The following is a 27,168-nucleotide window of genomic DNA, read 5'->3' on the forward strand; positions in this document are numbered from 1 at the left end:
CCTCCTGTTTACTTCTCTGGGTTACTTATAAAACCCAATACAATGTATGTACTATGTAAATAGTTGCCATACTGTATTGGTTAGGGAATAGTAATAAGGAAACAGTCTGCATATGTTCAGGACAGATGCAACCATCCTTTTTAAAAAAATATTTTCCATCCATTTCACCACGGATGTGCGTGTGGAACCCAGGGACACCCAGGGCCAAGTTATATGCATAAAATGGAAAAGAATATATTACAGTGATAGAAGAGTTTCTTTTTTTTATTGTCCTCATGTGAAGAAGAGTTTCTTTTTAGATGATGTTATGGACTGATTTTATTTTCCTCCTTATATTTTGCATATCTCATAAACTCTTCACTACAAGTAGAAAATAAGATTGAAGAAAAGAAATTTAAAACTTAATTGAAGAGCTAAATTTTTTTTGCCACACCGAGTAACAGAAAACTCCAAAAATCTCATTGAAGATAGGATCATAGACACATAAGTCCCTGATGCCTGCTCTGGGATAGTCACATACAGCTGTTGCCTCACCTGTACTCCCATGGTGAGGATCGCAGTGGTCCTGGACAGTGACCCATCTGGAACATGGGCAGTTGAGTCAAATCCACAAGGAACTGTTTTAAACAAGTCATTTTATTTGGAAAAAAAAAAAAATCAATTTGAAAAGCCATTTTCATGTCACTGAACAAACATTCCTTTATTCTTTAATTCAGCAAGCATTTTAGAGTGCCTACCAGTTAGTTCCTCTGACTTGAAGATAACATTCTGCTACTTGTGATTTTTTGCCCAGTGATTGTTGAAATGTTCATAAATCTCCTTGCCAGAATGTTCTATTGTATAGGTAACTTGACAGTTCCTGTTCTCACCTGGTTCTGGTTTAATGATTAAGTTGGATTAGCTATTAAATAATGGATGTTTGTGTAGAAGCCAGTCAATGAATACCTTTGAATCTGAAAATGCAGCTTTAATCAGTGCTAGGCTTGGTGGGATCCATATTGCTGTTTCTTTGCAGTACAACATGGGCAAGCAGCTGTGCAAATTAAATGCTGTTTTTCTAAAAGGTAAGCTTTTCCAGAACACAGTATGGTTTTCTTTGCTTTCAGAATTCTTTGAAAAATCTTTGAATATGTTGAAGTCCTCCATTCCACTTTATAATTTCAAATTAATAACTTCTTACTACTGTAATTTCATACGTTTTATACTACCCCCAGGAAAAAAAGTATTTACTTACTTCAAATTTCCTATATTGATTTCAGTTGGTCTCATTACAATTATGGCTTTCCATTCCACAAGGTATGGTTTAGAGTTGTGTTTCAAATTTGAAATGGGTTGTGCATTAATAAAGCTACTGTTTTTAATTTGAAAGAAAAGATCTTTTAAGGAAAGTTTGTTAGGCACCGGGATACATTTTTGAAATGTTTGTCTTGTGTAGATTCATGAGAGCCTCAAATTGTTATTCCTCTCCTAAGAAGTGACACTTTCAGCTTCTTCATTTGCTGGTTTGGCTTTGTTGTATATTTTGTTTCATAGGCCATAACCAAGGAATTCTAGAGCTAGAATATGCTAAGTGAACTTTATCTTCTTGCAAAAGTAACCCTAAATTCTGTGAAATCAGTGATGTCTTACTTATTCTTAAAAACCTTCTGAGAAAGATATTTTGTATTTTTCCTAGTGTTTGGTTTCTTTTGTTGTCCGTATCTTTCTCTCTTTCTGTCAGATAAAAAACCTAGATCTTTTTCTTAAAACTTAAACTGCTTTGCTATTTGATTTATGCTTACACGAATATAATTTGTTTTTTATTATGCTTCTTAAATGTCCTGACTACCTATTTTGTGTGAGCTGATGGTTTTGCTCTGACAATAGTGTTTGTACAGCAGTGAATTAGTATCACAAAACTGTTCTCTTTGGAGAGATTATGAAGGCTGATTTTGGATGGGAACAATGATATAGATAGTCCAAACACAGGTGCTTACTTTTATTTACTTATTCAGTAAACATTAATGGAGTACCTATTATGTGCCAGTCATTGGGCTGAAAATTGAAGATACAAAACAAAACCACCAGTGCTAGTGTTCTAATTTAGTGTTTTAAGGTGTAGCAGTCTAATAGGGACGCCTTTCTGATGTATTGGCAGTAATATTATTTTGGTGGGATTATTATCATTGTTGATCTTATTATCTAGTACTATTTTGTGAAGATAAGTCACTGAAAACCTACTTGCTTCTTTTTGCTGGGAGTGCCTCTTCAGAGAAAAAAAAAATTCTAAAAAGAAAAAAGCTTTCAACTTTAAGGAAGACATAGATACATGAGTTGTAAATTTTTCTTTATGAAAAACGATGTGGACTGAGTTCCTGTGGAACAAGCATTCCCCTTATCTAGAAAAGGATAATTAAGTTTGAATTTCCTGATTAATACCATTTTAAAGTCTTATGTGACTGTTTTTAGTATGTAGGAAAACACAACATCTGCCCACTTACATGAATTGGTAATCATCCCTTTCTTAGACAGATACCATATACCTTAGATGTAGATACCTGTGAATACATTCTCTCTGGACAGAGGCATATTATCTCCTTACATTCCTGTGTCTTGGAAGGTAAAGTTGATATTAGTTTTCCTCTGCAGGAACAGGACAAATTTCATCTTAAGTATAGTTGATATATCTCAGGAAACTAGAGCAAGGTAATTCTGAGGATTGGTGAACACTTTTTTTATTGGCAGATCTTACCGTTTGTGTTTAGGGCAGTGATAATATGGTAGGTGGTATGGACAGTAATTAGGCACAAAGATTCTAGAGACAGATTAACTGGGTTTTAATCCAGTTCTGCTGTGTACTAGCTGAGGGACATTGAGCACAGTATTTAACCTTTTGAGCCTCAGTTTTCTCCTATGTAAAGTTGGGATAATCAGTTTTCTCATGTATGAAATAATGACAGCCTTATTAGGTCATTAATGAGAATTAAATGAGTTAATGTTTGTAGGACAATATAAAACTGGTGCATAGTGTTACATACATGCTATTGAATGAGTGAATAAACATTTAGTTCTTCATTGATGTTTTCGGTTTTAATCACATGTTGTAATATAGTTGCAGGTTCTAGTTCCAGGGCCTGGTCAGTCAATGCTGATTACATACATTTCTCCCCCTGGTTTTTCTGCCTTGACGGTGCATTTTAAGCATTTTAGAAAACAGAAGTCTGTGCTCCTCCTCGGCGTATTGTCTGGTAGTCCTAGGAATTCAGCCTGAGCCTCAGAGTAAGCTGGAGGTCAAGTTCTCCTGACCCCATACCAAGGAGGCCTTCTTGTACTGGGGAATATGGGAGTCATCTTGTCTTCCCCTCGCCCCTGGCTCTGGAGCCTGAGGGAGAGCCTGGGCAGTGCCCTCCGTGCACTTGAACAGCCAATCCAGGGCCTAGATTTGGAGCCGCCATCCTCACAAGCTGCTCTGGTTGAAACGCTGGTTTTGTGGAGTGAGTTTTGCGTAAAACATGAAGCAGCCCATTCTGACATTGTCTAGGCACTCTACTTTCATCTCCTTTAGATACATACAGGTAGTTTGTCCTGGCCTTAGCAAGGAGTTCTCCCCAGTTCCTTGAAAGGGCATGTAAGTTGCTGCTTCCCACACGCTTCATCTAGTCGTTTCAGGCATCTGTTCTTACTTGCATCCTAAGTGCTTAAGGCTTACAAAATTTTAGTCTCCTGCATGACACCATAGTGTAACAAGACTAATGGTAGTTTTTTCCTAAAACTCATGGTGTTTAGCATGGAAAGGATTAGAGAGAAGATGTCAACCTTTCTACCCACAGTTGGATAGGGCATCACCATCCAAGGCTTAAGAATGACATGCAGAAATTCCTGATTTTAAAATAGCACAAGTATCTTGGGCTTCAGCCTTTTCCTCCTTAGCACAAAGGCTTGGGTAAGCTCAGTGGGTGGTGTGGGAGAGTGGATGCTGCATTGGAAAGGGTAGAGACTGCAAAGGCAGGGACACACTTGAGGAATCCAAGAGTCAGGCTGAAGGGGTAAGCTGAAAGGGGGTGAATGTAGGAGCCCTTAAAGATGTAGAAGCTGTAGGACTTGATGGCGGGCTGGCTGCAGTAGTTCAGTAGGAGACAGTGATCAGCTGCGAGGATGTTCTCATAACCAAGACATAGGATCTCACTGGACTGTTTGTGGAGATGGGGGATTATCAGGTTGTGAGAGCCTCAGCAATTTTTGGGTGCCAATTCATTCTGCTGCCTCTCACTCACCTCACCACTGAGGTTAGGCCTCTTGCTTACCTGCCTACTGGGGTTGCTATTTAAGAAATCAGTGTTCATCCCGCTTATTGGGAACCTTGGCAAATCCCTCAGACACTCAGTTTCTTCATTTTTAAATGGAGGATCTTACATTATTTGCTTTACCTTTCCCTTGGAAATGTAAAGAATTTTTAAAAAGAGAGAAATCTCATTTTTGAACGTGTATATGCAAAGTGTAAATGTGTCTTAATGAATGTACATTATTTAAGGAAATATAATTCAACTATAGGATTAAAAAATTGCCTTATCTGATAATCATAGATGTTCTTATTCACCTTCCCAATATTTCAAACGTGAATAGTTTTTAGAGCCTGTATTGTGAATATGGACAGACAGTACCACTGCTCTGCTATTCTATTTTGCATTTTAACTTGTCCCATTTCTTTGCAGTAGGATAAAAAAACTTGTTCGAAATTACTCAACAAAATTCATTTGCCTAAAAATGAATTTTATTAGGTCATTTTCCTGTTTAAAAAGTTGGTCTGGGGAAGGTGCTGGAGAGGGACTAATATAAGATTTTTTTTTTCATTTAAATATACTTTTTTTTTGAGACGGAGTTTCTCTCTGTTGCCCAGGCCGGAGTGCAGTGCCACAATCTCAGCTCACTGTAGCCTCCACCTCCCAGGTTCAAGCCATTCTCCTGCCTCATCCTCCCAAGTAGCTGGGACTACAGGCGTGTGCCACCACGCCTGGCTAATTTTTTGTGTTTTTAGTAGAGATGTGTTTTCACTGTGTTAGCCAGGCTGGTCTCAAACTCCTGACCTTGTGATCTGCCCACCTGGGCCTCCCAAAGTGCTGGGATTAGAGGCAGAAGCCACCAGGCCTGGCCACAATTTAAATATAATAGAAAGCAAGCCGAGGCAGGAGAATCTCTAGAGGCCAGGAGTTTGAGACCAGCCTGGGCAACATAGCAAGAACTTGTCTCTCCAAAAAAAAAAAAAAAAAAAAAAAAATAGCCAAGTACACGTGCCTGTAGTCCCAGCTCCTTGGGAGGCTGAGAGAGTTGGGTTGCTTGATCCTAGAAGCTCAAGGCTGCAGTGAGGTATCGTGTCACAGCACAGCAGCAGGAGTGATGGAGCAAGACCTTGCCTCTTAAAAAAGAGAGAAAGAAGAAAAGCTGCCATCTTGTGTCTCCATCATTTATAAGAGAACATTTTAACATTGTTGGCTTACAGAACTCCCTCATGGACATTTGAGCTCTTCCAGTATTAGCTTAGTACTTATATATGCCAGGCACTTTTGTATGCCCTTTGCATTTCATCCTCACACACACACTGAGGTATGTCCTATTAGCTTCCCATTTTACAAGTGAGGAAACTGAGGCAAAGAGAGAGTAAGTAAGTTTAGAATGCTGTATAGTTCATGAATGTCGGCCTGTATTAGATCCAGGCAGTCTGATTCCAAAGTCCATGCTCAGTCACTTTCTTATGGCTTCTACATCAGTGGTTCTCAACCCTGATTGCACATTAGAATTATCTAGGGCCTTATGGAGCGGGGTGGGGAAGGGATCAGTAACTTTTACAGGGCCCTACATGAGACCAATCAGATCTTCCCTCTTCTACTTTCAGGTAAAAAGTCACTCTCTCACTATTTTCTAGATCTTTGTAATCTCCCCTTTGCTTGATTTATTGGCACATTTGGGGCTCCTAATGACCTTTTGCAATTAAGGACACACAGCTTTGTGGTTTAGCTCTGTAAGTCAGGCACCATGGAGATAGGGAGGTGCCTCCTACCTGTGTGAAACCTGTGCACAGCATTTTACACATAACATGGCACTTGATTGTCAGTTCCTCAGCATGTGATGCGATATATTGTTATTTTTGCATCAGGGGAAGAACGTGGGTAATTAATAAGACAGATCTAGGATTAAATACCAACTCCAACATATCTGTGTTAGCCACAGTGTTCTTACCTATAAAATGGGAGAAGTGATAATATTAGAGGACTCTTGTGAAGACTAAATGAAATATGGAATATTCTCTGTAATGTAGTAAGTCAGAAATGAATGCTAAATCCATTCCCTTGTAAGTGAAGCACAGCACCTGGAAGACTTGGATATGAAAAATCACTTGAGAGTATAATGTCCAGTCTTTAGTCAAATGCAAGAAGCCATGGAATTTGGGGAGCTGGGGTAGACCTAAGGGATCAGGGCTTGCAATCTCTTCATTTTATCAGCAAGGATTGAAGCATGGAGAAGGCACTTGATCCAGGGTACACTGTGAGCCTAAGTTTAGTTTTTGTACAGAAACTCATTCTATACTGTGTACAAATAGGGAGTTAATAAGTACTTTCTTAGTGCTGTGATCATTATTCATTTTTGCCTTGTTGCATTCGTCTTCTCTCACTTCGGTGTGTTCTTGTATATGTTATGTAATCCTCAGACAATTTTGTAGGCCTAGCATACTTGACCCCAGTGTAAGACTTTGAGATAAAATCCTAAAGGAGACCACCATGGGATATGAGCTTATGGAGGTACTGAAAAATAGCATATATTTACCTTGTTCATTTTTCTTGCATGAGAGGGAAGAGAGTTAAGGACATTCAAACCATGTGTGCTTGAAAGCCCACGAACCTCTTTCCAATTCTTCTGTTTTCCCATGAAAAGAGACTGTTGTATCTTTCATAATTTCTTGCACGTATAAGGTTAAAAACAGAGGGGAATGAAGGTTTTCCAACTGCACTTCTACTAGAACACTGACATTTTGTTTTTCTAACCATATTGAAAAACTTCAAAATAGCATAGCATGATGCTTCATGGTTATTTTTAAACCATTATTAACATTATTTTTTGTTGATGTTTAGCATAGATTTTTTTATTTCTAGTATCATTGATTATTATGGTTTGAATGAAAAGTGAAAATTTATTAACATATGATATGTACAGTTCACTTTGAGGACCACTTGCTGTGGAAGTGTGTAGCCTACAATGTAGATAAGAGGATGCGTCATTTGAATCAATGCTTCTCCCACCTAAACAATCTATTTTTTTTTTATCATAGAGGAATCATTTTTAGAACTACCAAGGTGAACTTGCTGTGGTATCAGTTAAATATAGTGGAAACTACCTATTCTTACCATTTACAATTCCTAATCACTTTCTGTCTGTTTCTGTAACTCATTGCGTATACCACAATATCTTGATTCCCGTTAAGTGCTTAGTAAATTATCTCTATGTAGGACTATGAAATTAGCCATGGGCAGTGTGGGGGGAAAGTGCCTGTGCCTTTTCCAAAAAGTGGGGTTGCTTGGAGAAAATGACAATAACGTTTAGTATTTTTGGTGGTGCCTAAACTTTTGTGGAGAAACACCTATTTCAGGCCTCTCCAAAGACTTTGATTGTCTGAAAGCAGAAATATTTGTAGTTTGACTTTACTTGGTATTTACAGTATACTTTCTGAGTACTTTATGGATATTTAATATTTTATGACATGATCAACATTTTTTTTCCAAATAGGTGAGTTTTTAAAAATATAATAATGGGTATCAGAATGCGGCTAACTTTTTAAATTATTTATTATGTAGAAAAAAATCTGAAGCCACAAATTTTAAAATTTATGTAAGTTAAATCTGGAAGTGCACAGATTTCCCCAGAATCTGAATTTCTTGAAAACTTTGACATTTTAAAAATATTTGAGGAGTTTGTCATTAGCATTTCTTAAATGCACACGTTTTTTTCAGACTACTTGGGAAGAGAGTGGCTAAGCAGAGCATGCTTTCTAAACCTGCAATAAACTTCTTAGTCATACGGTGATAAGCAGAATTCAGAACATGTCTCTTTTTTAATGCATGTGAAATAGAAAGTGATAGTCATCACAAAATGAAATTTGATTCATGATGTGTTGATGGATCATCATACTAAGGCACGGTGAAAAATATTTTCAGTTTCCTAATAAAAACAAAGTGACTTCCCCTGTGAGTGATTCTCCTAATTGTTACTGTGCTTTTCTTTTTCTTGCTCACACTTAGATATCTATAAACACTGTTTGAATCCCGTGTGTTTCACTTTCTTTTCTTAGGAAAAGTTTTCAGTGGAATAGGCCCTGAGCGAATCCTTTCCAACAAAGTACTTAATTTTCTATGCACACAATTCAAAAGTCAATTAAATGTATGTGATTAATTTATCACAAAGAGTACCACCTTGAGCTAAAACACTTATACTCTGGAAAATTCTTTCTGTTCAAAAGAAGGTTCTTATTTCTAAGAACGAGCTCTGATTTTAATTAAATAAAAAGCATTTTATGCAACTTTTTCTAAAGCTTAAGATTAATTTCTATGGTTACTAGGGATATAAATCTCTAGATTTCTTTAAAACAAAGATTTTTGTTCAGGAGAGAGTTGACAGCTCCCTTTAAGAGAGGCTATTACTTAATTTTGCTTTCCTAAGTTTAAACACATAAAAATATTTGTAATGATACCCCAAAGGCATCATAAAAATGTAAAATAATTGTACTCTAAAATATCTAAAATTACAGGAAATAGACCTCATTTTAAAAAATGAACTGGGATTCATGGCTGGGTTACCCGGGTGTGACATACTTCAAAACCAGAATCTCTTGTCAGGATACTTTTACTTTTTTAATGGCTAAAAAAAAAAAGTCTTTTGTCAATCATAAAAACTTTAAAATATGCTTATTCTATTAGGAAATCTTACTTTTTAGTTTCATTACCTTTAACTTAAATTACACTGTGGATGCGTTAGATCCCTTTGAGAGGCACATTTTAGTCTTTAGAATTAGATGGCATCACTGGACTTATGATCAACTGTATCACAAGCCACCCTTTAGACTGTTTTTTAAAGTACATAGCCATTTTCTAAGCAGCTTTGAAAAACGGCAGCATAAATAGTTTCGAGTGTTTTACTTAACCAAAGTATACTTCCTCTTTCTGTAGATAATGCTAACTGGTAAATTGCTCCCAGGTTAAAGGTTTGTCATATTTTAATAAATGTAGTATAAAATCTGTAGTACAGACACTTCAAGGAAAAAACCCTCAGTGTTTTCAGTAAACGAAATTAATATATATTCTTTTTCCTACGTTAGTATTATGATATCATTTCTTTTGTTGTTTTTATTTACTAAAACTTTAATTGAGCCTTATATAGTAAAATATCCTCATGTTATTAGGAAAAGTGAAATTAGATTTATAAAATGTTCAGACTGAAGTTTTGAAAGAAATGGCATTTTGTATATAATATGGATGAACGCTGCTGAGGCTAGATGTGCTTGTAGTTTAAAACATGCCTGATCTGGGAATGCTTTGCATTAAATGAGTTTATATTTTGAGAGCAAAATGGGGAAAGAAAACACTTTCCCTCTTTTTTTTTTCTTTTTTTGAGAGACAAAATTAAGTTGAATGCGCATATTGAAAGTACAATAAGCTGAATGTTTGAACAACAAAAGTAAACACTGATTATTACAAATGTGCATTTGGACCACTTTGCTTTTATCTTTCAAGCAAAACATTTCCTACAGTTTTTGTGGGTTTTTATTTAAGTTGGGAAAACTTTGGAAGTTTGTGTGAAAGTATAAATAAGTTTGGAAATGTCATGATTAGAGTTTGATAATAAACATGCAAAAGCAAATGGGAAACTATTAAAGTCAGATGTAACATTTAATAATGTTTTCTCTGAAAATGTATTTGCAGAGCGAAGAACAGTGATTTACATGGATTTGAAACAAAGACTTTGACTGTAATTTAAAATAAAGGTTAAATGTGAATTCGTCAACATGAACATGGATGAAGTGTTTTGTTTTTAAGAGCTTCCTTAGTGATTGTTATAAAAGTCTCCAAAATGCTCTTTTCCAATTATGGGCACAGAAATTATGCATGTGTTTATAGATTCCATGTAAAAAATGAAATCCTTAGTTTTCAATAAATTTTAAGCTGCATTTTACAAAATAAGCATCTGTAGAGAATCTTTTGGAGAAAAAAATAGAAGGGAAAATGTTTTAGTTTGTTTAATTATTGAAATATACCACAGTATGGAGAAAGAATAAAAATAAAAATTTAAAAGCTTAATCTGAAATTTGTTTTAAATCTCATTGTTATAAGATTGACCTCACAATTGCAAATCGGCATTTTATGTTCAGTTGCTTATACTCCAATTCTTAGGGAAATTTGTCTATTCTACTAGAGTAATAGTGTAAGTGTAGGAAGGTACCCCTTTGGCTGTTGTTACATATGTGCCTTTTTGAAATAGCGGTCATGCTAATATTTGATCAGAGATTGACTAATGCTGTAGAGCTTTCGAAAGATCTCTTGAACATTGTGAAGTTTTACTTTCCTTTTTTAGGTACATGACTATGTGTATCTCTTAAAGGTGTATATGTATGTGGAGGAGTGCAGTTAGTGTTACTTTTTATTATAAATTTATTACTTACAAATTGATATGTGATTTTGAGTGAAATTCATTGCAATAATACTGAAATTTTTTTTAATGTATGTTGTTTCAAACGCTTTACCTAATTAATTGTCTGGAAAGCTGTTAAAGGGGTCTTAAATTGCATATATTAATTTTACATTTAAAGCTTTCACAGTGTACTGATTCAGATATAAGACTTTAAATTTTTTGTCCAAGGAAAGAACTCATGTAGAATGAAAAGATATAATTTGAGTCTCAAAATCAAGATCTGTAATATACTGCTCAGGACCTAACTATTATTATTCTAGTTGTTTTCACACATTTTTTTTTCTAGCAAATGTTATGGAGTGATTATGTTATTTTGAACACTTAAGTAACAACCCATTTTTAGCGGATGAGCCGTCGTTTTGTAAAATTAAGCAGTTGGCAATTTGCAGTGTCTTTAAATTCTAGAAACCACTAAGTTTTACCTTTTCATTTGTTTTCAAGCAAAGATGTTAGAATGTTCTGTAACTTATTTCTTGAAACAATATTTTCTGGCCAGGCGTGGTGGCTCTTGCCTGTAATCCCAGCACTTTAGGAGGCTGAGGCAGGCGGATTGCTGGAGCCCAGGAGTCGGAGACCAGCATGGGAAACATGGCAAGACCTCGTCTCTACAAAAAAAAAAAAAAAAATTTGTTTGCATGTATATTGAAGTGCTTTGAGTTTCTTGTCTTGTTTACTCCAAAGACGATCATAATGAGTTCCCTCATTATGGGAAAAAGGAAAAAAAGGAATTTATATTTTTTGGAAGACAGGGAACGATGAAGCAAGATCCTGGATTTTGCTCAGAATTTGGGCATTTGTATTACTGGTCAAGGCCAGCATACTCTGCATTTTATTCCCATTCGCTCTATTGAAAGATGACTGGAGGCAAGGCCATCTATCTCGTTACCAAACTCTCTTTCTCAGAGCTTCAAGATACAATGAACATTCATTCCTTTGCTTTTGTTTTTGCTAAAAGAGAAAAAAGCAAGTTTGAATAAAGCAAAAACATTTCTACTTTTGGTGTTTGAATGTCAACAAAGAAGTTGAGAGTAAATTATTGACATCTATCAAGCAGAGTGGATGTTGAACATATGTTCTTGCTACGGACTACTCACAGTTGCTTTTGCAATTCTCTTTGCTGATGTGAAGCAGAAACTGAACAAGGTAACAGTTTTGATGATGAGATTAGAGGTAGCCAGGCTGACTGTCTCCTGGCTCTTAGAGACCCTTATAAGCCGAGGACTACCTCCTCCCCTTGTTTAGATATTACTTGCTCTTTTGAGTTTCAGATTACAGGAGCAATTGATCTGCATGACCTATCTTAAGAACTTTAACTTTGCAGTGGAAACTTAAACCAAATGTATATCCTCAAGAGACAAATCATCTTAAAACCAGGCTGTTGTCATTTTGATGTACTGTACCTCTCACTGAGGAACAGTGTGGTAGAGAGCACCACCTAGTGGATGGGACCCATACTTGCTGGGCTGGGTTGGAGATTTCATCTACAGTACTTTAATGGAACTCTTGCTCTTGTCTTGCAAATAAGTGCTTTTTAATCTTCCTCCTAAGCACATATTTTTTAACTAGTGCCAGGATCCCAGGAGAATGAGATTGGGAACAGTTGTGATAGGTCAGTTTTCTTTGTAGTTTTCACTCTTCCATAGGTGGTGTGTTGCTCCTTGCCACCTCCACATTTTCTCCTTGTAAGCACATATTATAATTCAAACAATTTTTTTTTTTACATGTCAGTAAGGCAGTATTTAGTCTCTGTGGATTTTATGTTTTTGAGTGCATATGTTCAACCTCAGTAGTAAGAAATGGCTTTGGGTAGAACCTGTTTGTTGCCACAAACTTGATAGTATGCTGCTAATCTGTTCACCTCACAAGAGGAGTTGCTGCTGATTTTAAACCGTAGGTCATAAATTGTTGCCTGCTTGTTATAGAGACTATGTGCCTTTGAGTATACTAAAATATTTGCAAAAATTAGATGAAACAATTCCACATTAAAAAAAACTTTTAACATATCATGACCACCAATTTTACGTATAGCCATTCCTTTATATTTATTTTAGAATGGCAAATTCTTGATCAAATGTATCACTCATTCATTTGTTGAATGTTCCTAGACATTTGTTGAGTTAGGAACTCTGCCAGGGTTTGGGAATCTAAAGTGAACAAGACATAGTTCTTTTTAAAGTTTTAAAATTCTTCAACACAAAAAGGAGTGAACATATTCCTGCGATGTGGAATGTACTATGATGGAGTATAAATGCATTTGTTTGCTTAACATTTTCTGACATTTAGCAAATGCTTTTGAAGGAACTGCCAAATAAAATTGATGGGTTTGTTTTAATGGGTTTGGCATGTGGGAGGCGACAGAAGGCTGCAGATAACACCTCTTTGGTTTGATTCTTTACTGAGTTTTATCCTCGGAGAGCCCGCATTTGGAGGCATAGAGCGAAGAATTTAAGAGCACAGGCTTGGAGTCTATTCCAGAGTGTGGATCCTGGCTTTTCAACTTGCCAGGTGTATGCCCTTGGGCAAGTGTCTCATCTATTTTCTCATTTTTGGTGAGGATTCAATGAGATAGTCTGTATGATGGGTTTAGCACAGTGCCCAACACATGGGAAGCACTAAATGTTCAGTATGATTTATTGTGATGCTGATTTGGAAGTTCGTTCCATCTCTCCCCTTTTCTACATGTTGTACGGCAGATGTGCAGGTGGTTCTCACGGTGCACTCAGTCTTTCCCCTCCACCTGCAGGCCCAGATTCCTGTTGAGTATGACTGGTTACTGTGACCATGCAGGCAAATCCCCACTGATGGCCAGCAGTTGTCTGCGGGCGCTGAGCTGGAAAGTTCTTCCTTATGCAGATGATGTTTACAGAAAGGGTGTACCCCTGTGTGTGTGTGTGTGTGTGTGTGTGTGTGACAGTGTTTACAATCAGAGGTACTTAACCTGAGTTCCGTGAACCAACAGCCCCTAAAGCACAAACTGACAGGCAGAAAGTTTTTTGTTTCTGTGTATATGTTCATTTCTTTTAGAGAAGAGATCAGATTCATAGCTTTTGTCAGGGTCTCAAAGGCATCTGTGCCCCTAAAAAGGTCAAGGACTATATTTTAGGTGTTGGTGACTCTGTGTAAGGCCACTGGAGAAATTTAATTTACAGTCCCCTCTTAGAAAGTGAAACTCAAATATGAATTTTACATGATTTGTTTTTGAAGATATATAAATAGTTTTAAGGATAGAATTGATATTTTGGGGAAATCAAATATGAGTAAAATATGTTTTCCTCTTGTCGAGGTTTTGAAGAACTCTAAGAGCAAGGAAAAGTTAAGAATACAGGCTATGGAGTAGATTTCTCTAATTTCAAATATGGCTTTGATATTTCTAGTGAGTCCTCAAGCCAGTTAACTTAGCCCCTCTCTCCTCTATGAAAGAAGAATGATAAGAGTACCTGCCTCCTAAGTTTGTAATGAGGATTAAATGCAATAATCTGTAAAAATCCCTTAAAATTCTTCTTGGCATATAGTAAGTGCTATAGAAGTGTTTGCTGTGACCATTTTTGTTGCATATTCCCTCAAAAACATGGATAATATATCCCACATTAGATGCCTGTTACGAATTGTCAAGGTAATTCTTTTATTGCCTATTTACTTCCATCTTATTGACATGTGAATGATATTTCTAATTTCTTATGACCAGACTTTCCAAAGTTCTGCAGCTGAATTGCCCTAAGTCAGATAACACCAATAACTGAGAATCCCAAATGTACCTGGAGCCATCGAATGATTTTTGAAAGCTTTGGAAAGCATAAAAGTAGAAGGAAACTGACAAGGTTGGTGGTAGGAGCTTTCAAATTGATTGGACACCCAAAATCTTAGAATTTCTGAGCTGGAAAGGATTTGGGGGGTCTTTCCGTCTGACCTTTGAAACACACAGGTGAGGAATCACATCACCCAGTGACTCCAAGTTCAGAGAATAAGCTGGGAGTTACCATGTGCCCAGAGGCGCCATCCCTGCTTTCTGCCTGTATGCTGACCATCTACCACTCATGCTTCTAAGAGAGCAAAGGGTTATGGGCGGCTCATGGAATTGCAGTATAAGCAGTGATCCCAGAAAAAGTGTATGGTGAGTCAGAAAATTGTTCTGTGCGGGAAAATACCAGCATCGAGAAAAAGGAAAGCTTTGGGAGCAGGAGAAAAGATATGGAGGAGGGCGCATGGGGGCAGGGCAGGGATGGGCTGCACACTGTAGGTGCATCCCATAGAAACCTAGTGGTAGGAGTGAACTACGTGAGCTTGGCAGAAAAGAAACGCCTGCTTCAACAGTGCCTGCCGTCCACCCAACATGTGTGAGCTCTGGGGTGAAGGTGAGATGGGGCTTGCCAATCTCCTGTTCCCTTCATTGGTTTTGTTCCCTATTCTAGTAAGAGTACCTTGCTTACTGCCCATGTGTCTAGCATTTTCACTGCCATCATTTCCCCCAAACTCAAACCAGCCACTTCCTCTGATGTGCAACTGAAGAAATGGCAGTCTTTTCCAACACTGGGGTGGGAAGACTGGCTGCTTTGAAATTATTGCAAGAGTGTGTTGAAGTCCAGTGTGGCCTTGTAGCCTTTTAAAATTGTCATTTGAATAGTGTATGCTTTTCACCTTACGCACTAAAGTTCACCTTGCCCTATGAGTGAGACTGAAATAGTGATGAAATGAAGAAGCTTAGAGTGATTGAGCACCTACTGTGTGCCAGACACAGTGTCAGACTCTTTACAGACATTTTCATCAATGACTTGTAGTCACCTTCAGTGTTATTATTGTCTCAAGTTTATACCTCAGAGATGAAGGCTGAGGTTAAGTAATTGACACAAGGTCATGTTACTAGTAAGTGGCAGAGCTGGGATCTGAATCCAGGTCTGTTTGACCTGGTTTCATCCTTTGCAGTATGGAGACTTGGAAGAACGCAGCATGCATGCACCCTCTCCACACACAGCCTCCAGACCAGATGGGGTTTGGACTGAAATGCAAAGCAGTGAGAAGCTGTGTCAGATCCTTGGGTTGGAACTTCTTGTTCTGCTCTCTCTCCTCCCTTCCTGTCTCCTTTATTACCTCCTTCTTTAATGTGCCTGGCCCATGCTGGGTCTTACATATTTGTCAAGTGAACAAATGAAAGAAACTTTTCCAAGCACACAGAAAAGAAAGTAGTGATTATTAATCAGCAAAGATTCAGAAGCCTGAACCATGTCCTCCCAGCCTATTGTGTAGTTTTGGATTGGGCTGTTAGGCAGGTAGGGGAGGAGAATATTTGTTTCTAGATGGCAGTAGTTAGCAAAGCCTCTCCGTGATGTTTTTGTGGAGGAAATCTTTTTAAAATAGACCCTAGGGCATTTGTGACTAGTTGAGCTGACTGTCTACAGGGTGGGATCTGCGGTTCTGTGCTACTTTTTTAATCCCATTTTCATCCTGTTTTTTGAATGATGATTTATAATTATAGATGTCTTTAATGGCATAATGATCAGAATTGCAAGTGACAGGAGGCCAGGAAAAATGTGCATGTAATGAAGACCTAGTTTATCAGCAGCACTCATGGAGAAAGTCATTTCAGTCGATGTAAAGTCAGCTCGACTCAGTGACATGAAAGTGAGCATGACCTTAAGTGGCATTACTAGAAGCGTAGAGTCTGGAATAAGGGAGGCAGTGGTTCTGTTTTCCTCTGCACTTCCTGCTAACGCCGAAAGTATTGATTCCATTCTGGAAACCGCATTTTATTTGAGAGGCCCTTGAACTGTATTCAGAGGTAGTAAGTATGGCCAGAAGCCACAGATGTATTTCACATTAAAAATTCCTGAGAAGATTGGGAATGATTAGCTTGGAGAAGAAAGAAGACTCAGGTGGGGTGGATCATAGTAGCTGACTTCGATTCAGAGTAAGAAAGAGCTTTGTACTGTCTGAGGTGAAATGGATGGCCAGGGAGAGGCAGGGGTGCCCTATAATGCTGCTCTTCCAGCAAAGCAGGTGTCTTCTGGACCCTTGATAGTCTTGAGAATCCAAGCAGGCAGGTGGTTGCAGGAAGGGCAGGAACAGAAGCTGGTCTGGGTGGGGCCAGCCCCTTTAGCCAGTGCTTCACAAGGTGAGTGGATGGGACTGGCTGACCAATTTCGTTTGTGAGGTGAAAAAGAGAGAAGAGTCTAAAATGGCCAAGATGTTCTAACTTGGAATCCAGAGAGGATGAAGACTTTCTCTTTGGGGTCATCAGAACGGGAGGGACTAGGAGTAAGCCAGAGGGCGTGATTGGCTGCATGAGAATACCATTCGGACATGTTGCTTTTGAGGCATTGGATACACAGTGGCAGTGTCTAAAAGACAGTTGGATGCACTCAGTTTGAACACAGGAGGGAGGCAGGGGCCGGGTGGACAATTTATGTAGATAGTAAATCTAAGGATTGGAATGAGTGAGCTTAGCAAGAACATGTAAAAAAAGAGCCAAGGGCTGAATTTACAAGAAGTTTCAGAGATTAACAAAGGCAGGGAGGGAACGAATGAAGGTGAAGAAAAGGAGTCACAGTTTTAGGAGAGAACCTGTAGACAGTGATGTTCTGGACCCCAAGGGAGGCTAGTGCTTCAGGAGGAGACAAGGAAGAGAGGGAAGGAGCAGGGAGGATAGCCATCCTAGTTTGGCAAGGCCTGGTGGAGTATCCCCCTCCACTGGGATTAGGGGAAAGCGATAGGAGATAGGCCTAGCTCATAGGAGGTGCTTACGCAACAAGTGCTGAAGGGAAGACACCAGCCGGCCGCCGTGGCTCATGCCTGCAATCCCAGCACTTTGGGAGGCCGAGGTGGGCAGATCACGAGGTCAGGAGTCCGAGACCAGCCCAACGAACATGGTGAAACCCCATCTCTATTAAAAATACAAAAGTTAGCCAGATGTGGTGGTGTGGACCTGTAATCCCAGCTGTTTGGGAGACTGAGGCAGGAGAATCGCTTGAACCTGGGAGGCTGAGATCTTACCACTGCACTACAGCCTGGGTGACAGAGTGAGACTCCATCTCAAAGAGAAAAAAAAAAAGAAAATGAAAGAAAAGAAAAGAAGAACCAAGAAAGGAACAGTTCCTTTATGTAGGCCCTCAACAAACTCGCTGCTGTGGCCCGGAGCACAGTGGAATGTCTGTGGCTGTGCTAGCCCCTTTTGTGGGTGACTGGTCACTGGGGAGCTTCTCTTGCACAGGGACAGGACTCAGACAGTCCCCACTGTGACTTCAGCCAGTCAATGTGTTCCAGAGATGTGTTAGTTCTGAACTTTTAGCTCAGACTTAGTAATTGGTATTGATGCATTTTTCAATTAAGACTGAAAGGAGTTAGACTTGGAATTTAGTCCGCGGGCTCCAAATTAAATTTGGGAACATGATCCTTGTGAAAAATCACTTTAACTTATCAGTAGTTGGCAAACATTATACAGCAGTGGTTTTTCTGGCTGTGCCTTTGGCTGCATACTAACTGAACAGCAAGCTGTGTCCACTGATTGAATGAAAAAAAAAATAATGATTTTGTGTTATAGGGAACTTTTTACAATATGCCAGAGGGACCTACTGGAGCCTCTTTAATCTTGAACAATGCTTGTTTCTTGCAGAGGCAAATTATGCAAATCAGCACTTAGTGTTCCATGATCAATCAGGCCTTTGTTGGAAGTGTTGCAGCGCCAGCACAACAGAATTTCTGTCATCCTGGGAAGGGTGAGGGGGTTGCAAGTCAAACCACTGCTGTGATCAGCAAAGGACACTTGTCGACTGCTTTGAACTCTCCCCACAGTCAGAAGGCAGTCGTTCTTTGAGAAGAATCCCACCATTTTGTACCAGGGTTTTTGTTTTACAGTGTATCGTGCTTTGGGCAATTCACAAAACACCCACGAAGGAACGGCTAGCAAGGCTGTTCTGTGGTGACACATAAAAACAAAGCTGGGCCTGCCGCCTGGGATGGCAGCTGGCAGCCACGCTCCCAGAGCTCCCTTTGTGTGGAATCTGCCTAGAACGCAGTATTTCAGAATATTCCTGGACTCAGGTCATCCACGGTGCACGTGTATGTTTAAAAACAATCTCATTGCAGCTTCATCCTGCACAGAATGGTGAAGCTTTATTAATCCTTTGATTCCAGATCAAAAGAAAGAATCAGAGAAATGTTTAAAGTCCTTGAGAAAAATTGTTATATTTTTGAGAGAGGTCCGGTTATTATTGCTGCTCTAATACTTGTGTTGCCATCTAGTGGATAATGCGAAGTGTGTCTCTGCTTTAGGATGTTTGGTGTTTATTGTACCCTATTACTGATTCTTGAAGGGGATAGAAAATCAATTCAAAAAGTTTTTTAAAAAAGAAAATGTAATATGGAGCATTAAATGATTATTGGGGAGCCACTTTGGGCTAGGCAGATGCCTGATCAGCTTATGTCAGAGAGACATGAAAACAAAAACTCAAAACAAGATGGTGACATCTCTGCGAGGGATGTATTTGCAAGATGAATCCTTATCCTGGTCTGGAGATAGCAGATAAGCCTTTGGGAGAGGTAACGCCTCATGTGTAGGAGTGAGTCAGAAGGCCGGATTGGGAGGCGAGCAGGGCTTTGCATCTGTAGACGGCAGCAGAGAGGAGGACACTGGCGGGGCTTGGGCATCAGGATGTGGACTTGATCCTGGGATAAGGGGGAAGATAATGTACAGTTTTAGTCAAGGAAGTTTGTGGGAAGATTCACCCTTCTTCATTGTTTAATCACGTTTTATCTGATTATAAAGGTTATACATACTAATTGCAGAAAAATTTTAAAGTCCAAAAAGTATTAAGAAGAAAGCAGTCTCCAAATCTTACCACCTACAATCATTGATCCTTTGATGAGCAGTCTTTTTGATTCCCCTCTATGTATGTGTACAGCTTTTAAGTATGCATTTCATATGTTTTATGTAAATGGATCACACCATACATGCTGTGGGCAACCTCTGTTTTGCCTTGTTTTTCCCCACTAGATAATATGTTTATGGGAATTTCATCCATGTTAGTAGTTCCTGGTGTGGAGTCCATATCGACTGTGTAGATCCACTTACAGGACCAGCTCTCACAGTTTCGCCTATTGGGATGCTGTGTTGCTTTGTTTGGTCTTTCCTAGTAAAATCTTTACCTATGTAAGACCAGGCAAGGTAAGAGAGCCTTTTTTTCCCCCCTGTCAAATGATCTCATGTAGGGACCACACTACTGCTATTTTATAATAAATTTGCTTTTATAGTAGGTGGGTTTTGTGGAGAATTTCAATGTCTTGATTATTTGGGCAATTAGCCTCATTAAAATATAGCTAGTTAAAAGTAAATAAGATTTATCTTTGCAGAAAGAAGGGGATGAGTCAGATGAATGCCTGTAGTTTTAGAATGGAGTTTAAATAACTTGTTTGGTTAAGTATTAGCCTAGTGAAGAAGCCAGAGCCTAGCTGATACTGGATTGTGGCTGTTAGTTCTGTGCCCATAGCTATGTAGACAGTGCCTTTCACCTGAACAAGTTAGAGCTCACTGCATCCCTTCTACAGGTCTGGTAAACGCAACCTTCAGCGACTAAATTGTACTCAGATGGGACAGCAGGGTCATCTTTGTGGGTAGAGTTGCTGAAGCTGAAGGCACACAGGCACTCGGTTTGAGACACACTGAACAGTCTTCCATTTATTTCAAATCATTTATACAGAGTGTGTTGGTTTATTGTCTTCTTTTCTGCCAAATTGTGTAATAATGGTGTCTACCGTAAAGGATTGTTAGGAGAAGCAAATAGGATGAATAGCATTTACATTGGTACCTGCCGTATAGAATGCAGTACCCAATAAAAATTAACTATTAACTTGTGCTACTCTTATTTTTAAAAATAGTTTTTACCCACTTTCCTTTGTAGTGAAGCCCAGGGAGATTAAGCAACTTGCTCAAAATTTCAGCTGGCAAAGGTTAAAAGTTTAGTGGAGCTTATAAAATATATGCCTTTCTTCCCAGTCCAGTGGAACTACCCGAAAGAAAAATATAGGAGTCGGCAAGAAAGAGCCAAGTGGAGAACCTGGCTTTAGATTTATGGCCCAATCCGAGTGGTGCATGAGCCAGAATATACCCTCTTGCTGGCTGGCTGATCTGAAAAGAGGAGAGGACAGGGCAGCATATTCTCCCTTCTCCAAATCATGACACAGGTGAGTCACTCCTCTTCCATCTAAGAAGAGTGAGTAAAGGTGGGGACATAGGCCAGGAAGATTGGTCCAGCTGAAGTCTGTCCACACGATGCATGGCAGTGGGGAGTAAGGATCCCTTCATAGTTAAGTGGCAAAGCAGGGAGTAGAACCCCAGCACCTCGACCCACTCCCTGGATTTCTTGCCCATCTTTCTTCTATCTGCCCTGATTCATCCAACCCCCCACAGAGTCTTTTGCCCAGAATTTCTCCTCTGCCCTCTACCCTCTTATAAGCTAAAAAGTGGATATAGATGAACTCATATGGGGGAGCGAACAATCCTGGATGTTGCTTTCATTACTTGTTTTAACCATGTTTTCAGGTGGCTTTATGATCGGTACTCAAAGTGAGCTGGTCACCATTGTACTGCCAGTCTTTTTGACATTCTTTTTCTTGCTGTATTTGTGGATCTTCTTCTCAGTATCCCTATTCTCAATATCCCTTGCCAATTCAGAGCCCCCCATGTCACAAAACACAAGGAACGGTAGCAGCCAACTTCAGAGGAGACAAATGTCAATTCGTGAAAACGTTTTTTTTTTTTTTTTTCCAGATCTTTCTGTATCCAGTATAGTTCATGTTTTTAAAAATCAACATATGCAAATACTGTCACAAATACTCTCATGAAGATCAGCTTATTTCTATGGAAAAAAAAATAGACCTAGCTAAGCTAAACATAATGTGAACACTGTAAGTCATACAGATCTGTGATCAGTGCCAGTTCTTCCATTTATTAGCCTTGTGACCTCGCATAGGTTTGTTTCCATGTTTACTAGGTGGGACAGGAGGAGGTAATGTCTAATTCATACGATTGTTATGGAGGGGTGGGGACCACAGAGCACGCGTCAAGCAGTTTGTGCACTACCTGGCACACACATGGCAGGTGCTCTCTAAGTGGTGACCTCGATTGGTAAAATCAAGCGTGTTCTGCATGTTGAATAGAGATGTAGTACAAAAAGACAAGAGTAGGTTGATGTTGATATTGCCCACATGGAGGCTCTTAGTTCCCAGGTGTCTTCCTTGCAAATATAGTTGTGACTTGCCAGGACTCTGTAAATTTGGCAGTTAAGAACTCAAGACTGGTACTTAGACTGGCTGGGCTGGATCCAGGCTTCAACCCACATGTCCCTGAGGAAATTCCTTATCCTCCCTCTGACTCAGTTTTCTCATCCATAGGGCCAGCATGATGGTATCACTGCTTCCTCGGCATTGCTGGGAGAAGTGGATGAGTAGCGCAGGCAGTTCTTTGGGACTTGCACCTGACTGGGAGTGAGCTCTCAGTGAAAGTTTTGTTGTGTTTTTAAGTGATATTGATCCTGTTAAATGGAATTTAAGCATAGATTGCAAGTACTTAGAAATAGAGTAGCCAAAGATTGTTGGGATTTAGTTGTTGAGTAAGGGTTGTTGCTAGTTTGGTAGCAGAAAATCTGTACTTCAAAATGACTAAAAATGGTAAAAGAAGAAAATACTACATGAGAGTTTTTGTTTTTTGTTTTTTGTTTTTTGTTTTTTGAGACAGCATCCTTGCTCTGTTGCCCAGGCTGGAATGCAGTGGCACGATCTCAGCTCACTGTAACCTCCACCTTCCAAGTTCAAACGATTCTCCTGCTCAGCCTCTCGAGTAGCTGGGATTACAAGCACGAGCCACCATGCCTCGCTAATTTTTTATTTGTATTTTTAGTAGAGATGGGTTTCACCATGTTGGCCATTCTGGTCTCGAACTCCTGACCTCAGGTGATTCACCTGCCTTGGCCTCCCTGAGTACTGGGATTACAGGCATGAGCCACCACCCCAGCCCTGAGATTTTTTTTAAATAACGTGTTATTATGGAAAATTTCAAATATATACTAAATTAGACAGACTAGCACAAGGAACTCCCCATGTAAGCATGTACTCATCTTCAGTCATCAACATCTCAGGACTGATCCTGTTTCATCTGTTACCTCCCCCTGTATTATTTTGAAGCAAATCCTGGGCATTATGTACTTTTACTTGTAAGTTGTTCAGTGTTTATCTCTAAAAGGTAAGGGTTCTAAAAACAAAAACATAGGCCGGGCGCGGTGGCTCATGCACTTTGGGAGGCCGAGCTGGGTGGATCACGAGGTCAGGAGTTCGAGACCAGTCTGGCCAATATGGTGAAAGCCTGTCTCTACTGAAAACATAAAAATTACCCAGCCATGCTGGCACACACCTGTTGTCCCAGCTACTCGAGAGGCTGAGGCAAAAGAATCACTCGAACCTGGGAGGTGGAGGCTGCAATGAGCCAGAATCGTGCCACTGCACTCCAGCCTGGGCAACAGAGCAAGAGTCTGTCTTAAATAAATAAACTAAATAAATGAAAACATAATCCTAATATACAATATCATTATTACACCTAAATGAAATGTATTATAATTCCTTAATATCACTAAATATTAAATGGGAGATTATTTAGTGAAAAAACAACAATACGCAGTGGACATTAAAATGACTTTAACGTCAAACAAAACTAAAAAACAGCAACATATTTATTAGTTTAACAGCACTGAGGGAGCCTGTGCTAGTTCAGTGTAACGGTTAAGTGTTCTAGTTCCAGCTCCGTTGGTCTTAAGCATTGGTTTCCTTCCACTAAGAATATCTGTTTCCACAGGTTATCAGAGTTAAGTGAAGTAACTCATTTATGGTAACTGGTATGGAGGAGACATTAAATAAATATTACATTCCTTTCCTTTTTCTTTTGTCTACAGTTCAATTCTTGTTTTAAACTACACTTCATGGTAGAAATACAGAATTCTCTATTCTTTGTCCACATCCTTCCTGTCTGGTAGAGACATATTTAACATGGTGGTATAATCAAACCACAGCTCACTGATGAAAACTCTTTTCCATGGTAGACCATCAGTCTGATGGAAGACTGTTCACTTGTGAGGACAGATGATCTTGTGAAGCTGTTAGGTTGATTTTAGTAGATTTTACATGGTGACGCTGTACCTTCTGAACTCACCCCACTAACTTTTCTAAGAGAACCATTCATTTGCACAAACCACTGGCTTGTCTCTCTTCATTTTTAAAAATTCACTCAGACATCTAGGTGCAGTCTGTCTGGTACATTTGATACCTTTTTGATACAGCTAGTATATCAGAGTATATCAGATCTTGAAGCCTTTTCTGTTGCATCTCCTTTTTTTCTCCTCCTCCCTTTTCCCCCCGTCACTCCTTTTCCAACATTTAGGCACTAGCGGGGATACGAAAATGAACAAGACAGAGATGTTAACCTCAAGGAACTGACTTGGAGTCTAGTGAGTATCACAGATAAATACTTCTAATGTGGAAAGTGCAAACAGTTATCTGTAAAATACAGAGGGAGGTGTTAGGGAAGGCTGCATAGAGGAGGTGTCATTTAAGCGGAGCCTGAAAGGTGGAATGGGGTTGGGATAAAGGAAGAGAAAGAGCAGCCACAAAGACACAGAGCAGTGAAAATGGTGTGTTCCTCCTGTTGTCCAAGCGTGCAAGGTGCCTCGCAACAGGGGTTCAGCCTCCAAAGTACTCCCTGGTTTTAGCCCTTGCATCTTGTCACCTACTTGGTCCCACAGAGACTTTACCAGTGATCCTTTTTTTCCCTATGCCCTTTTCCCAGGTCATTCCGTGAGATAAAACTGTTAGAAATTGATGCTAGTTTTAGATCCTTAAAATATACTTTTATTTTACTCTGATTTCCTTATTAAACTTTACACCAGAACGGCCTTTCTCTTTTTAGAAGTAAGAGGCACTCTCTTTATGTAAATACTTATTCCTACTTTATCATATTAAGTGACTCTTTCAAAATTAGCACTATATGTGGAAACATTAAAATTCCAAAACATAGGCCAGGTATGGTGACTCATACCTGTAATCCTAGTACTTTGGAAGGCCAAGGTGGGAGGATTACTTGAGCCCAGGAATTTGAGACCAGCCTGGGCAACATAGCAAGACTCCATATCTACAAAAAAGAAAAATCCAAAGCCTACAACTACTTAACCTCTCGAAAAATGTGAAAATCTAACATGCACATCAGAATTGTATGTATCATAATGTGGTATGTCTGCCAGTTTACTCTTAAAAATAGGGCCTAAAAAATAGAAGCCTAACAGTAAATAGATGAGAGCTTGCCCAAGAGTCTTTATAAAGTTAACAGTAGTCATGTGATTAAACAGTCAAATCATTCTCTACAAAGATAATCATATTCTATAATGCTATTTGGAGACTTGGGTATGCCAATGTAGATTAATCAAAGATCTGTTGAACTTTTTTCTTTGTTGTTGATTTGTCATGTTTTTTTTTTAAAAGAAATTAATAGAAAATTCAGAGCTCTCACATTTCTAAAGAAATCTTAAGTGTTCTTTTATTTTTTCCATTTTTAGCATTTGAAATATCGTACATTGTATTCCTGTTAAGCATTGTACTGACTTATTATACTGATGTTATTTAGTCAGTAATTACTTAACACAACTCTTATCAAGAATTCCATTTAATCCTGAACCAGCTGCACTCTTTTTTAATAACCTCATTTCATAGAAATTTGTCATTACAGAGCATATGAAATTGGGATCACATTTGTTAGACTAACTGCAACCTCTTGTGTAATAATTATGTGCTTGTGGGCCTCTGTGGGGCTTGCTTGCTCCTGGCACTCATCCCCAAGCACCGTCCCTCACTTGTAGACTAGACTAGCTAAAAGTAGGGGTGGGCGGCTGGATCTAGCCTGTATAGTGGATTCCTTTGGACTTTTCAAATTTTTTTATGGAAAAGTTTATAGCTCCTAAAAAAACCTGTTATGGATAGTGAGGCTCTTAGTGGGTGTATTAGTTTCCTATTGCTGCTGTAACAATGTGGCTTAAAACAACACAGATTTATTATCTTATAGTTCTATAAATCAGGTGTCTAAAGTGGGACTCCCTGAGCTAAAATTGAGGTGTTGACAGGACTGTGTTCTTTTCTGGAGGGTCTAGGGAAGGCCCATTGCCATGCCCTTTCCAGCTTCTAGAGGCTTCCCGCATTCCTTGGCTTCTTTTCCCCCTCTTCAAAACCAGCAATGTTGGAATGAGTCTTTCTTACCTTGCGTTACTGTCACCCTCTCTACTGCCTCCCCTTTCCACATTTACAAACCCTTGTGATGACATTGGGCCTACCCAGATAATCCAGGATAATCTCTCTACTTTAAGGACAACTGATGAGCAACCTTTTTTTTTTTTTTTGAGACAGAGTCTCACTCCGTCACCAGGCGCCAGGCTGGAGAGCAGTGGCGCGACCTCGGCTCACTGCAACCTCTGCCTCCCAGGTTCAAGCAATTCTCCTGCCTCAGCCTCCTGAGTAGCTGGGACTACAGGCGCGTACCACCACGCCCAACTAATTATTTTGTGTTTTTAGTAGAGGCGGGGTTTCACCATGTTGGCCAGGATGGTCTCGATCTCTTGACCTCGTGATCTGCCCGCCTCAGCCTCCTAAAGTGCTGGGATCTGACGAGCAACCTTACCTCATCTGCTGCATTAATTCCCTCTTGTCATGTAACGTCGTATAGTTGCAGGTTCCAGGGGTTAGAAGTTGGACATCTTATAGGGGGATGGGACTGGGGAATCTGGGAAACCATTATTCTGCCTACTGTAGCAGGTATAATCCCTCTGGGGTTATTCAGCACCCACTATTTATTTCATATTTAGTAAAAGTTTTTGAGGGTTGGCTTTTTCCCAGGAACTGCGCCTGACAAGCTCTGGGGAATGAGAGGACTCTCTATCCTCTCAGAACTTGCAATCTCTGGGCTAGTCGTTGTGATCATGAAGGAACAGGTGTTGAAATAGATGCACATGTAGCGCTTTATGAGGGAAGGGATCTGACTGTGGCTGGAAGTATAGGGTGAGTACGAGGAGGAAAAGAGGATCTTGAATGAGGAGGAAGAATTTGCCTGGGAGAAAATGATGGGCAGGGCATTCCAGGGAAAGGGAGAAGCATATGCGTATGCAAGTGTGGGGAAGGCCTGGGACCTGGAGGCTGGAGTGGTGCAGGGTGTACGGCAGGGACTTTCAGGGCTGAGCTGTGAAGGGCCTTGAGTGCTGCATTTGGGAGTTTGGACTTTTTCCCATTGTTTAGGCCCTGAGACAATGCATTGGCTGCCCTTTGGCAAATCAGCCTGCAGAGCTGCTTCCTTTGCTGCAGTGTATTTCAAAACCAGAATTCACCACTGTCGATTGTGTTCTTCCCACCCATTTGCCTTGCTTTGCTGGTTTATACTGTTCATGTGGC

The 27,168-nt window shown here is 39.5% G+C and overlaps 1 protein-coding gene across 3 annotated transcripts in view; it reads left to right on the plus strand.

The window, feature by feature from the left end:
• The window catches only part of STX18 (syntaxin 18), a 118,151-nt gene that overhangs the window by 41,825 nt on the left and 49,158 nt on the right, over positions 1 to 27,168 (plus strand). Inside the window, exon 2 of one of the 3 annotated variants that reach the window (XM_017539159.2) lies at positions 20,693 to 20,880. The exons of the other annotated variants lie outside the window; for them this stretch is intronic. Within the exon in view, the coding sequence (XP_017394648.1) occupies positions 20,872 to 20,880 (9 nt within the window). The 5' untranslated portion in view covers positions 20,693 to 20,871. The remainder of the gene's footprint in view (positions 1 to 20,692; positions 20,881 to 27,168) is intronic. 3 annotated transcript variants of the gene reach the window in all.

Source organism: Cebus imitator, unplaced genomic scaffold, assembly GCF_001604975.1.
Source record: "Cebus imitator isolate Cc_AM_T3 unplaced genomic scaffold, Cebus_imitator-1.0 Scaffold117, whole genome shotgun sequence".
Lineage (NCBI taxonomy): Eukaryota > Metazoa > Chordata > Mammalia > Primates > Cebidae > Cebus > Cebus imitator.